This window comes from Lepidochelys olivacea (genome assembly GCF_965140295.1).
Source record: "Lepidochelys olivacea isolate rLepOli2 genome assembly, chromosome: 14".
Lineage (NCBI taxonomy): Eukaryota > Metazoa > Chordata > Testudines > Cheloniidae > Lepidochelys > Lepidochelys olivacea.
The window spans coordinates 10079868-10091995 of NC_140424.1; the positions used below are offsets into that span (position 1 = coordinate 10079868).

The 12128-nt window shown below is 37.3% G+C and overlaps 1 protein-coding gene and 1 long non-coding RNA gene across 4 annotated transcripts in view; one reads left to right on the forward strand and one right to left on the reverse strand.

Annotated features, from left to right (window-relative positions):
* Nucleotides 1-12128, forward strand: part of LOC311531206 — a 23264-nt gene that overhangs the window by 1030 nt on the left and 10106 nt on the right. Inside the window, exon 2 of one of the 2 annotated variants that reach the window (XR_014714153.1) lies at nucleotides 1827-1952. The exons of the other annotated variant lie outside the window; for it this stretch is intronic. This is a non-coding gene — a long non-coding RNA (uncharacterized lncRNA). The remainder of the gene's footprint in view (nucleotides 1-1826; nucleotides 1953-12128) is intronic. 2 annotated transcript variants of the gene reach the window in all.
* The window catches only part of DGKE (diacylglycerol kinase epsilon), a 22001-nt gene continuing 19918 nt past the window's right edge, over nucleotides 10046-12128 (reverse strand). For both annotated transcript variants that reach the window (XM_084648399.1, XM_084648398.1), the window contains 2 exons: nucleotides 12002-12113; nucleotides 10046-11673 (listed from right to left, as the gene is read on the reverse strand). In XM_084648399.1, the coding sequence (XP_084504525.1) occupies nucleotides 11482-11673; nucleotides 12002-12113 (304 nt within the window). In that variant the 3' untranslated portion in view covers nucleotides 10046-11481. The remainder of the gene's footprint in view (nucleotides 11674-12001; nucleotides 12114-12128) is intronic.

The following is a 12128-nucleotide window of genomic DNA, read 5'->3' on the forward strand; positions in this document are numbered from 1 at the left end:
ATTTTGCACTAGGGTGAGGACAATGTGCCTGAAGGCTGCTGGGTGGCACATGCTAAGATGTGCATGGTATTGTTTCCTCCTCTCAATGAGACAGAGCCCATGGTCACCAAGCCTTCCAGGCCATCTGTTACCTTGTTGCTAACAGAGTATTTTCTACAGCTACATGCAGAAATTTGGGACTTTTGCGCTTCCACCACAAGCTTTTCCTTCCACATGGGGAAATGTAATCATTGCAAAAAAGGCTTCCAGAAATCAAGGGCAGCACAGTGTTTAGGTCAAAACTTTTAAAAGTGAAAGTCTAAAGGTAGGCTCCTAAATCCCTCTTTAGACCCCTAAGTAAGAGATCGGATTGTATTGAGCATTTCACTATTGTGATCATTTATTTAGAAGCCTAACTTTATGCACTCATTTGAAATCCTTGGGCTTTGCTTTCATCTTCATGAGGTTCTGAACTCATAATATTCTCCACCTAGAGAAAGCTTTCAGCCAAAATGTATGTGACAGTGGATCTAAAAGACCTGGATATTGTAGATCTATAGTTGACTTCAGTACATTGTGTGAAAATATTACTAAAAGTATGAGGCAAAGAAAAATTGGCATCTTTGAATAAGATCTTGTGTGAACAATAGTGTCAAGCTTCTGTGGAACGACTGTCTCAGGCATCTAAGGAAAGAGCCGCTGAATATATATATGACTTGAGCCCATCCTGAGTAAAAAGCAACATGCAAATAGTCTTTAAAAAGGCCCGATTGTAACACAGTATAGGAGTTAAGATACTGGAGCTCCCTGCCTTTGTGCTAGTCAGTCAGGGTAGGGATGTGGAAAAGAGAGGACTTGGGAGGAAACTGACATGATGATGAAGTGGCCCCCTAGGAGGATTTATTCAGTCCAAAGGCCTCCACAGCCCATCTGCTGCCGTCAGGAGAAAGCATTGAGTCACTTGATCTCTGAACCTCTTCCAGAAGCGGTGGGTCTGCTGTCCCTTTCCACTAAGAGCTCTGTGCCTATTTTATTGACTTGTCCACAAGATTTTTTTCTTTCATCACCTTCATATGAACACGGGTCATGACAAAACATTATCTGAGGCTGGTAGGTGGATTTACAAATCCTTGGCCCCCAGAGACCAGGAATCATTAGCACTTAAGGGGCTGATCAAAAACAAATCAAGACTTTCCCTCCTGCTAAAGTCATTAGTAAATGCACACCAGGAAGACATTTTAAGTTGCTCCTCCTTCATTTTCATTTTAAAGAAAATCACTCTTTGAAAGGCAATCCCCATATTTAAAGACTGTGTAACATAGAATCATAGACTATCAGGGTTGGAAGGGACCCCAGAAGGTCATCTAGTCCAACCCCCTGCTCAAAGCAGGACCAATTCCCAGTTAAATCATCCCAGCCAGGGCTTTGTCAAGCCTGACCTTAAAAACCTCTAAGGAAGGAGATTCTACCACCTCCCTAGGTAACGCATTCCAGTGTTTCACCACCCTCTTAGTGAAAAAGTTTTTCCTAATATCCAATCTAAACCTCCCCCACTGCAACTTGAGACCATTACTCCTCGTTCTGTCATCTGCTACCATTGAGAACAGTCTAGAGCCATCCTCTTTGGAACCCCCTTTCAGGTAGTTGAAAGCAGCTATCATTAACATTAACATTATCATTAACATTAACAGAAATCTCTAATTGTGATGTTCACTTTCTCCCATATCTCCTTGAAAACTGACATCCTTTTGCAAGCATCAAATTGTATAGATATTTGAGAGTACTTTCATAGTACTAGGACTGGTGGCCCATCCGTGGAGCTTAGAATGTTGTTGTCTTCTCTCTAGTTTTGGTCAAAATAAAAATAAAGAAAGTACACTCAGAAGAGCTTCCTGGGAAAATCAAGGGGCCAGATCCTCCTATGCAGTTACACTAGCTGAGGAGCTTGCCTGAAGTTTCCTGTTTGGAAACCCGTGAGTACAGCTGGTTAGTTATTAAAGTTATTGTTGCCCCCGCTGCAGATGAAATTCAGAATTTTAACCCAGGTAAACAGCAGGTAAGAAATTAAGGATGACCTGGATTTCCATGTTTTGTATTAAAACATATTAAAAAATGTATAATTTAGATCCTCTGAAATATTCTGTGAACGACTTGGGAATCTTAAAACAATTTAAAAAAAAAAAAAAAAGCTTGGCAGTTTATCTTTATTACCATTCAAACCCTGGAGTAGTCTCAAGAAAAACACCTGTTAAAAGGCCACACAAATCTAGCGTTACCTCTATGTGAAATACCAGAGACAATGACCCCTTAAAATGCAGTAAAAAGAAGAGTTTTATCCCTTTCGAAAACACTACAGGGCCCCTCTCTTTAAATTGCCACACAAAACAAGTGTCTCTTCTACCTGCCGTCACTGAAGAAACCACATAAAACTACCATCAGCTCTTTAGAAAACGCAAAGCATTAAACGCCGGGCTTAATTTGTGCCAGAAATTGCCAGGGCTGAGCCCCGGCACCTCTGGGCTTGGCAGTTCACAGCCCTGGCACCTCTGGGGCTGCCGCTTGAAAGGAACATAAAAAAATTGCTTGAGGCCCTGCACCTCTTTCATTACATATTAAACATTATGCCCCTTAAAAATAGTATAGTTTTTAATAAAAAAACCCCTTCCTAGAAGTTAATCTTCTTAAAATCAATCAAGACAACCTCAACAATTACCAAAAGTGGCAATTTGGGCTAGGGGTTGAAACAAGAAATCCTGGGCCTGCGATCTATTTCGACTGCCACGGACTCACTATGTGGCTTTGGTCATGTAACTAATCTCATTGTGCCTCAGTTTCCCCATCTGTGAAAACATGGTTTGAGAGACTACAGTCTCCCACTTGTTCTCAAGAAGGCAATGGCAAAACTCTCATTCTACTTCAATGGAAACAGGCTCTTCGGTGAGCCAAGCTCACCCTCAGGGTAAATTCCAGGGCTGTGTAAATTATGGTCCTGCTTTTTCAGTAAAAATTATAGACTTCAACGGTGTTACACCAGGGACTGACATGGCCCAATATTTATTGAAGTGCTCGCAGATCATGTGATGAAAGGTCAAGTGAAGAACATAGTAACAACGATGGGCCAAATTCAGTGCCGTGGCGGAGCTGTACTCTGCAAAGATAAAGGGGGTGGGGGGGTGGAGAGAGAGAGAGGGGGCAAAGGTGGCCTTAAGCCCACCCTGCTCCAACCACACCCCCAGACCAAAGGCAGTCCAGAGAGGGTATAGGGAGCTGGAGCTACTACAGCAGCTTCATACCACCTGAGTTTTCCCCTAGGCAGAGGGAACTCTGGAGGCTAGAACTGGCGGGTTTATAGCTGCTGTGTAGGTGTTAAATCTGTCAATTAACTAGTAGGGGGGAGGCTGGCTTGGAGTGTCAAGAACAAGCTGGAATTCTTAAGCCTTACAAGATACATGAGGTTATGCCTTCTTCACTTCAGAAGAATATGGACACCCACAGGAAAACATGGCAAATGCTTTCATCACAGCAGCTTTAGGAATTATCATCACAGCTGGCAATTTCACTAAGGAAAATAACCAGCAACATCTTTTAGAAATGTTAATTACATATAAGGAATAAAATAGGGTATTTTTGTTAAAAAAAATTGGGAGAGGAAGGGTAAATCATAAGGAAAGTTTTTATTTAAGTATCATCACCTGTTATAACAGATAAATTATGATACCAAGAAGTCTTAAAATCCTTCTATGATCATAGCTCCTTACTGATTGTCTACAGTCTTGAATTTTAAGGGTGACCCATCTTTTCTCTTTTGTGTGCGTGCTCCTTAGGTCAGGGACCTCATGTTTGTGTTGTGTAAAAAACAGTGTATACTTAGTGTTCACCAAATAACATATTTGTCTTACTTCAGAGTACAAAAAAGTACACACAAAGTTACCGGTAGGTGTCAAATATTCTCACTAATTTATTACAGATTTTGAAAGCTGATGTTCAGATCTGTGAATGGACATGGAACAAACAAAATGGATTCAAATGTTTTAATCCACACATTTTCTTCAGTCTAGTTCATATAGAGAAATACAATACAGATCAACAAGACAACAGAAAGATGCTTTAGGAAATTCAGCAACAGAATCAGTGGTATGAAAATAGTTTTTATTTATTTACAAACATCTAAGAGAAATATGAAGCAGACATCCTTTCAAAAGGATTCCTTTCTGCACATCTTCTCTTCTAAGTCATAAAAATGAGCAGGACACAAATTAACGGATTAAATCTGAGTAACTCCACTGAAATCAAAGGAGTTCTGCTGACTTCCCTGGGAGTTACTCTGCATTTACAATTGTTTACGAACAGCTCGCTCAAATATTTTTTTACTTCTCAACAAAATACACAACACCTGCATGCAATGATTAACTAAACTGGTCAGTGCACTGTCAAAGCGACCAAACACATACTCCTCAGGCAAGCAAAACTCCCATTCAAGTCAATGGGCGTATTGTCGGTTAAGGAGAATATGATCAAGCCCAAAGAGTGCATAAACATAAAGCAAAAAGTTTGACCACAAAAAGTTTCCAAAGTCACATTACTGCTTGTGTACAGGAAGGTACAGAAGATTGTTTAAAAACAAAAAAACTGTTCCCTACTTTTATGACTAGAGTTTTGTATAACACTTTCCCCCTACAGTTTATTCATCCTTTTTGAAAGCAGAAGAGCAGCTAATTCTACCTGGGGGGCTACACGCATCTCTTGATGCCAAGGAAAATGTAAGTGTATCTTCTGCCTTTTAAAAAGATGCTTTGGAAATGCAGTATCATGCTGGTTGGTCATTCTTTTACAAAGAAGACCTCAAGCACTTTGCAGCTGTGAATACACAATGTGTCATTTTCTTTTTTTGGGTGGGGAAGGGAGCATGGGGAGGTGGTGGTGGAAAAATGGGCATTTGTTAATTTCTGGGCACTTCACTGAATGATAGCCACATCTTATGGAACATTAGGCACCAATTTATGTTTCTGAATAAATTGATGGATTCCCGCATTACCGTTTGGTGGCAAAACCACTGACCAACCACCCATCACTTTTTCTGGATAAAAAGAACACTAAATGTTACAAATTCAGCATTTTGGTCCAGTGCTTAGATTTGTAAAAAACTCTTGGTTTCTTATTTAGTGCAATTTCAGAATCTGCGTATGCACATTGAATACAAACATATTACAATATCAGACTACTTCTATCCTAAAGAATAGGCTTTTGTAAACCTTTGATGTGCTGGTAATTTCTCACAAATATTATTTAAGTGACTCTGACTAACTCACAGTTACAGCTTGAAATTCACATTTTTACAATATTCATAGTATGGTTTTTGAATCATTATTTCTATTATACATATTGAAGGTATATGCTACAAAAATAAAAAATCATTCTGTTTTACTATAAAAAAACTATAAAGATTAGATGGCTAGAGTTCTAAGAGCTACATGAGTTAGTAGTAGACATATGGCTAATGAGGAATGTAAACTTTGAAGATACAGACTGAAATCCTAACAACAGTAGTTTCCATTTCCTCTTTAAAGAGAAGCCAATACAATAATCAGAGTTACATTTGATGGATGCAAACATTTTAAATTAACAACTCTGAACCTGGAAATGTAAAGACCGTTGCAGATGATGTGGGCACAGAAGACAGGGAAATGTTAAAGAGAAACAAAGGATAGTTTAAAACTATGAAAGTAATTCAGACTTCCAAAACATTACAGCTGGTGTAAGTCAGCCTAGCACCACTTGGTTCAATGGCACACTGCTGATTTACTCCAGCTGAAGATCTATCCCAAAGGATCCCAATCCTGGGCTCAGTGAATATTCAGCACTCAGTGAAGCAAATAGGAATTTTGAGCAGGCAGTGCTTGCAGGAATGGGCCTTAAACATATGGAATGTGTAAGTACCGTTCACACAAAACAAGCGGTGTTTTGTTACTCTACACTGTGCTCAATAAGCAGCTACAGTTCCTAAGAACAAGATCAGAGCATATTTTTTTAAAGTGGATAGTTCACATTCAGTAGGATCAACCAGGATCAACTGCAACTAAAATGTTGCAGTAATCTCTTTTTAAATCTAAAAATATTCTAGATTATTTCTAGTTGACAGTTTAAAAAAAAGAAGAAATTTGCAGTCATACTATGTAATGAAATAGGAAACAAAGAGCATACATACAAGGAATTTCAAAAATGTGTTACTCTTATATCTGAACTAAGGAACAGTGGTATGTTTTCAACATTCGGGTATTCTTTAAGAAGTCAACATGTATTACATTAACATTTTTAATGCAATTGAAAGCTACAGAACAATACTTAGATAATATTTTTTCCAGCTAAAGACAGTAAGTTGCACTTTGTAAGGAGGCTATTTTGGATCGCAACTAAGCCTGCTTACCCCAGTGAAGAACACTGCAAGCACAGTGCTGAGTGTAATTGCTAGACATACATGCTAAAAATTAATCAAGTTCATAAACCTTTGTAGGTTTTGGCGCAAAGACCACAAAACCCAATGGAAATAATCAGCATTGTCTCCTCGTGAATATTATCTTCTAGAAAAAAGTGCATTGGACTGCTAGGGAGGACCTAAATTTTACACCTATTAAAACATACCATGACTAACATTGCATTAAAAAAATAAAAATAAAGCGCAGGATACAAGTCTATACACACAAGGAAAAATATCTGACTGAAATGCAATCTAAATATGAGCACAGAACTGTGCACTGACCTCAGAATGGCTCCGACTTACAAGGATACCAAAAACTTAAAAACGAGTCAATTACAAAAAGTGAATTAGAAGGAAGTTTCTAGTATTACAACTGCCTGAGTGCCCCAGTCAATTTTATAGTTTTATAAGCACGTTTTGCTATTACAAATATTTTTCTTTCCTTTGTTGCTAGTTAGTTAACATAATACTGACAATTGTGACTGTATGGTTAGTGGAGACCAGACAAATCTTATTCATCATCATCAAGCCAAATAACTGGGATTAGATTTTGCTTGGACCAGGAGTTAATCTTGGTCAGTTAACATGGTGCCGAATAAGATTTGCCCTGTCTATGACTGCTAAGTCATGGCTGTCTTCATCCTGTTATCAAAATCAGATTCTCTTGATTGCATTTATATTGTAGAATTCTAGAATGTAAAAAGGCCCAAACAGGGAAAAATAAGTAGGGGCCTGTTTTCAAAGGTGTTAGCACCCACTACTTCAGCTGAAGTGAATGCAATCCAGAACAATTAGCAGATTACAAAAATGTTCAGAACACACGTGTGATTTAAAGTTAGGTGTGTCCATTTAAAAGGGGAGTCTCATCAATGCATTGGAAAGGAGAATCTGAACCATGCTATTTACCCGTTGTGATGGTTTTTGGCGCTATGCTGGAGTATGCTGTAAACACATGACCACCAGTACGCATCAGGTTATAACTATATCTTAGCCAATAAGTGGCACAATTTCTTATAAAAAAGATAAACGTGAATGGCAACTACTGTCAGACCTCAACTATTTTATTTCAAGGGGAAAAATAGAAAAGGTGTAGGGCCCACCTCATGGATTGGGAACATTGCTTTTAAAACCACAAACAAGTTGCAGAATATTCAAGAATACAGAACTTTTACTCTGACCTGTGAACTACTATAAGAAAAATAGATATATTATATACAAATTGTGAAAGTTAATAAGTAAGGGGGTTGTGAGGGGAGAAAAAAGATCACTCCATATCTAGGCTGTGTGCGCAAGTTTAAGCCCGCCAAAAACATTTTAACCTGTAGGTTATAAACCCAGGAAAAGGATTTATAACAGAAGCACTGACCGATCTTTAAAGGTACACTAGCATATGCTGTAATAAAATCTCAACATAGCCTAGAATTACAGCTTTGTGAATGAATATTCTGAATGCTTGCTAAATTAATCTCTCAATATTTCTACAGCTGTACATTTTATTCAAATTAATATGCTTATGAAAAGCCTCTAAGAAATTAAATGTATTCATAATTTATGTCATCCGTAAATGCTGTGTTGCTTTTCTTAGAGTAGGGCATGAATTTCAATAGCAGAGCACCCTCTTCTGAATAACTAATATATTGCAATATTTTTATGTTTCCAATTGTCAAAGCCTATTTTTAATTAAAAATAGGATAATCAATAGACAAAACTGTATCAGGTGCTTCATGTTTTCTCACATCTGTTTTTTTTAAAAATGTGAATTTCATCAGATTCACAACCATGATAAATATACAATAGCACATGAGCAACTACCATTAAAACTGAAAAGTGTCTTTATTTAATTTATATGCAGATTATACGTGGGGGGCAAATGATAATGACTTATAACTTCTGCAGTCAGACTAAAGTGGTTGCACAGGGAGAAATTCACAGTCATGAATCTGACTCTAAATTTATGATGAACTGAAAAGTTTTGATTAAAATAAAACAGTTGAGCAAGAGAAGTTTAAAACAAACCCCCCAAAACCCCACAGGGTGGTAAGTTGGGAATTGGAAGATTCCTGTGATCACTTGACATATTTAAACTCTAGCCTTAACATTTATGTTTTTAAAAAGTCCTCTGACCTGTAGACAACTAGAGCCAATTGCAGGAAAAGTGGGTATGGCATATCTGACTTTGAGATAAAAATTTATAGCGAGTGCAATCTTCTCCAATCCTCAAACAGAGTTTTCTGAAAGGCTTTCCAAGCATACACCATCTAAATTTGTTACCCATCAACTATTCAGTCACTTCTAATTGCTCATACGTGCAGCATAATTCTCCTCCCATCAGCATGCAAAGAGCAATGATTTGGCTGAGACAATTAGGGCCATCCTCAGAAAGCAGCTCTCCAAAATTACTAAGTAGGTATTAGATGAAGTGTTACCTTCACTGCCCATTCTCCTCCTGTACTACAAAGCTATTCATGGATTTGTACTGCCCAGAGAGTATTTCACCCAATTGGCATCAGATCCTGAGAAGTGCTCAGTGAGTTGCAGTCAGTGGAAGGATCCAGCTTGTCTGCATACAGTACCTGCTGGCCAATACCCCATTGTCTGAAGTGCTGTACCTACGTTTCCTTCCTCCAACCAAGAACAAAACAAATTGGGAGACAACTTACTCTCACCAACTGTGCTGTCATTTACAGCAGTGTTTCTCAATGACTGGTCCATGGACTGGCGCAGGTCCCTGAGATCTCCCTGACACAATTTAGGAAGGCAGCAAGCTAGTCCCTGGTGTCAAAGAGGTTGAGAAACACTGATCTAGAGACAGGATGGATTTTCAATCTACCCTCTCTCTAGGACCAGGAAAAAAGCATTTTATAAGTTTTGTTTTAAGGGTAGGCTGGGGGTTCAAACTTTAAAAATTCGGAACAGTTTTTGATCCTATGAGTGTTGAAATATATCTTGAAAATTTCCAGATAAACTTTAGATGACTCTTCCCAACACAGTTTAATAAGTTTACATCAAGCAACCCTGTCATTGCCTTTCTAATGTATCTGCATTCCAAATACATACCCAGTTTTTACAGAGCTTTATAACTTGCCTGTAAACATTAGTACACAAGGATAAGAACATAATACTTAAATAAATATTTTTAAAAATAAGTGTGAATAAGTTATTCAAATATAAATAAATAAAATAGAGGCGTACCATTTTAAAATGATTTTTAAGCTAGTATAACCTAAAGTCAATTTTAACTAGAGAAGATTTGGATAGTGGATTTATCTATAACATGGTATATCTACTTTAGGAATTTTTAATTTACTTTTTATGTGGACCTTTGTGACTCAAAATCGCTGTGTATTTACATGATAAATTACAAATTCAAAGAAGGTCTATAAGGATACCAAGTATGAAATTTACATTTGTTGTCAACATTTACAATTCATTACATTCTAATCACATATATAAATGAACACCTTGCAAATCTGTCTAAATACGAATTTACTAATGTCAGTAGTATTTAGAATCTAGCATGTAAACTTTTAAAAAGGGACACTGTCAAGTTAAAACATATTTTTATCTTGAAAGATTATTAAAAATGGAAGAGTTTCAAAAATGTAATTAACTTTTTACCATATAAACTATGTTTGCTTTTTGCATTTCACTCAGCATGGAAAATTTAAACCAGAAAGGGTCTGTTTAACTCCCTGGTCTCTCATGCATGCATATAATGCTGTTGTGTTTGATTTCCATAAACCTGTACAAAAATGCTTAAATAAATTAAAAAAAAAAAAGTTTTCATTAACATTAGGTAATCCATGGAAACTTTTTTTTAAGATTCTGTAAAACAATTCCATTTGGTTTACAAAATGTAGATATATGGCCTACCCTACTTGACAGTGTCCCTTTAAACTAGCATACAGAAAACAAAAGGAAAGTTATTTGAGGGCACTGGCTTAAAATGACAAAAGAGGTAAGAAAATTCAGTGTTTAGACCAAGACTCTTTCCTTAACTTGTCACTGGGCTTAACGTATGCAGCACACGTCTACTATAAGTTCAGTTACTGTTTGGAGATCACCTGCAGTATATGCGCTCAACTGGACTGATTAGTGACAGGTTTACTCCTTAGCTTCAAGCTCTTGGCTTTGTAGGTTAAATTACTCACTCATAAAATAACTAAGGAGCAAATATTGATTTCTGCTGAGGCGACCACGAAGTTTTAAACCTGAGAAGCTTCACCTAGATCAATATTTACCTGGAGAAATGTTGATGGTTACCTAAACAGGATGTTTATATCTACTGTTACATCTATTCTGAATTTTTGTATCATTGTTTGTAATAATGTTATTTTGTGGTCATAAATTTAAATGGGAGATAAAGTTCTAAATCCCGCAAACTATTATTCACCTTGCATGACCTAGTCAGGAAGAAAAATTTACATATGTTCTCCATCTGTTTTAGCAAATAATACATTTTTACTGAACCAGATCATATATGTATTTATGATCAATGGGGTGGCACAGACTGACTTGCCATGTTGCTATTTTCAGATCATCATCAGACACGATCAGTTATCTGTAACAGTTTTTAAAGTGTTGCCAATTGTCACCAAAAGAAACAGTCTTCTTACATAGGTCCTAAAAGATGGTCATGCTACCCAAAGTCACATTTCGCTATTTCTTTTATGTGCACCTCACAATATATTGTTGAACTGAGTAAGACATACTGCTTATTTAAAAGAGAAAATAGTATTCTCAAGACATACTAAAACGACATTTAGCCTTAAGAAAAATCAGCTTAAGTTATGGTGAGATTTTCATTTTGATAGTATACACCTAAGTGTTTTGCTAAGGGTTAGTCTGGAGGATTTTCCATTAATACTTGAAAGCATGGCTTTTTTTTTTTTTTTTACCCCTATGCCACTCACAAGTCTACACCTTACTGCATAAAGGTATAGTTATTGAGATAGTTAAATATATATTAAATGTTCTAAGTTTTTTAACGAGACTTGATTAATATATTATGTAAAATTCTTCAGAACCTATATGTCTTCATCCGTCTGTTCCCTTGTGTGTTCCTGCTCAGACATGCTGGAAGCATCATCATCTGTTTGTTCACCCGAGTGATATAACATCAGTGCATGTGTCTTATGAGTTATGGTAACAGTGCAGGGTCCCTGTGCCCATGGCTCTCCATCCACCTGCATTGGCATCTTTGAATTCTTCAGAATCAGCTGGTATTAAATAAAAGAGCGTATATAGAATCATAACAGTTCACTCCAGCCAAAGATACTTCATTTACAACTATTGCCTATGTACTGATACAGCAAGATTTTAGCCTCCCAGTAGAGAATCTTAGTATATTGTTAGTTACGCACATGTATAAGGTGTCCATAACGGAGTTATGTGGGTGCAATTTAAGGGGCAATTAACTTTTCCAACAAAGATGAACACCAGACTCCCCGACAAACTGCCACTTTTAAAGACAAAGACGTGATCAGCAGTTGAGTGCCTAAGATGACACATTCACTGAAAAACCTGGGTAAAGGTAATCATACGTACCCTCACAGTGTGTGCCTGTCCTAGTCGAACAGGATTTGCTAATTTCACCTGAATCTGTGCACAGTGGAAAGAGCCATAAACTCCAGCAACTTCCAGCAGTCCATCATCATATCTAAATTTTAGAAAA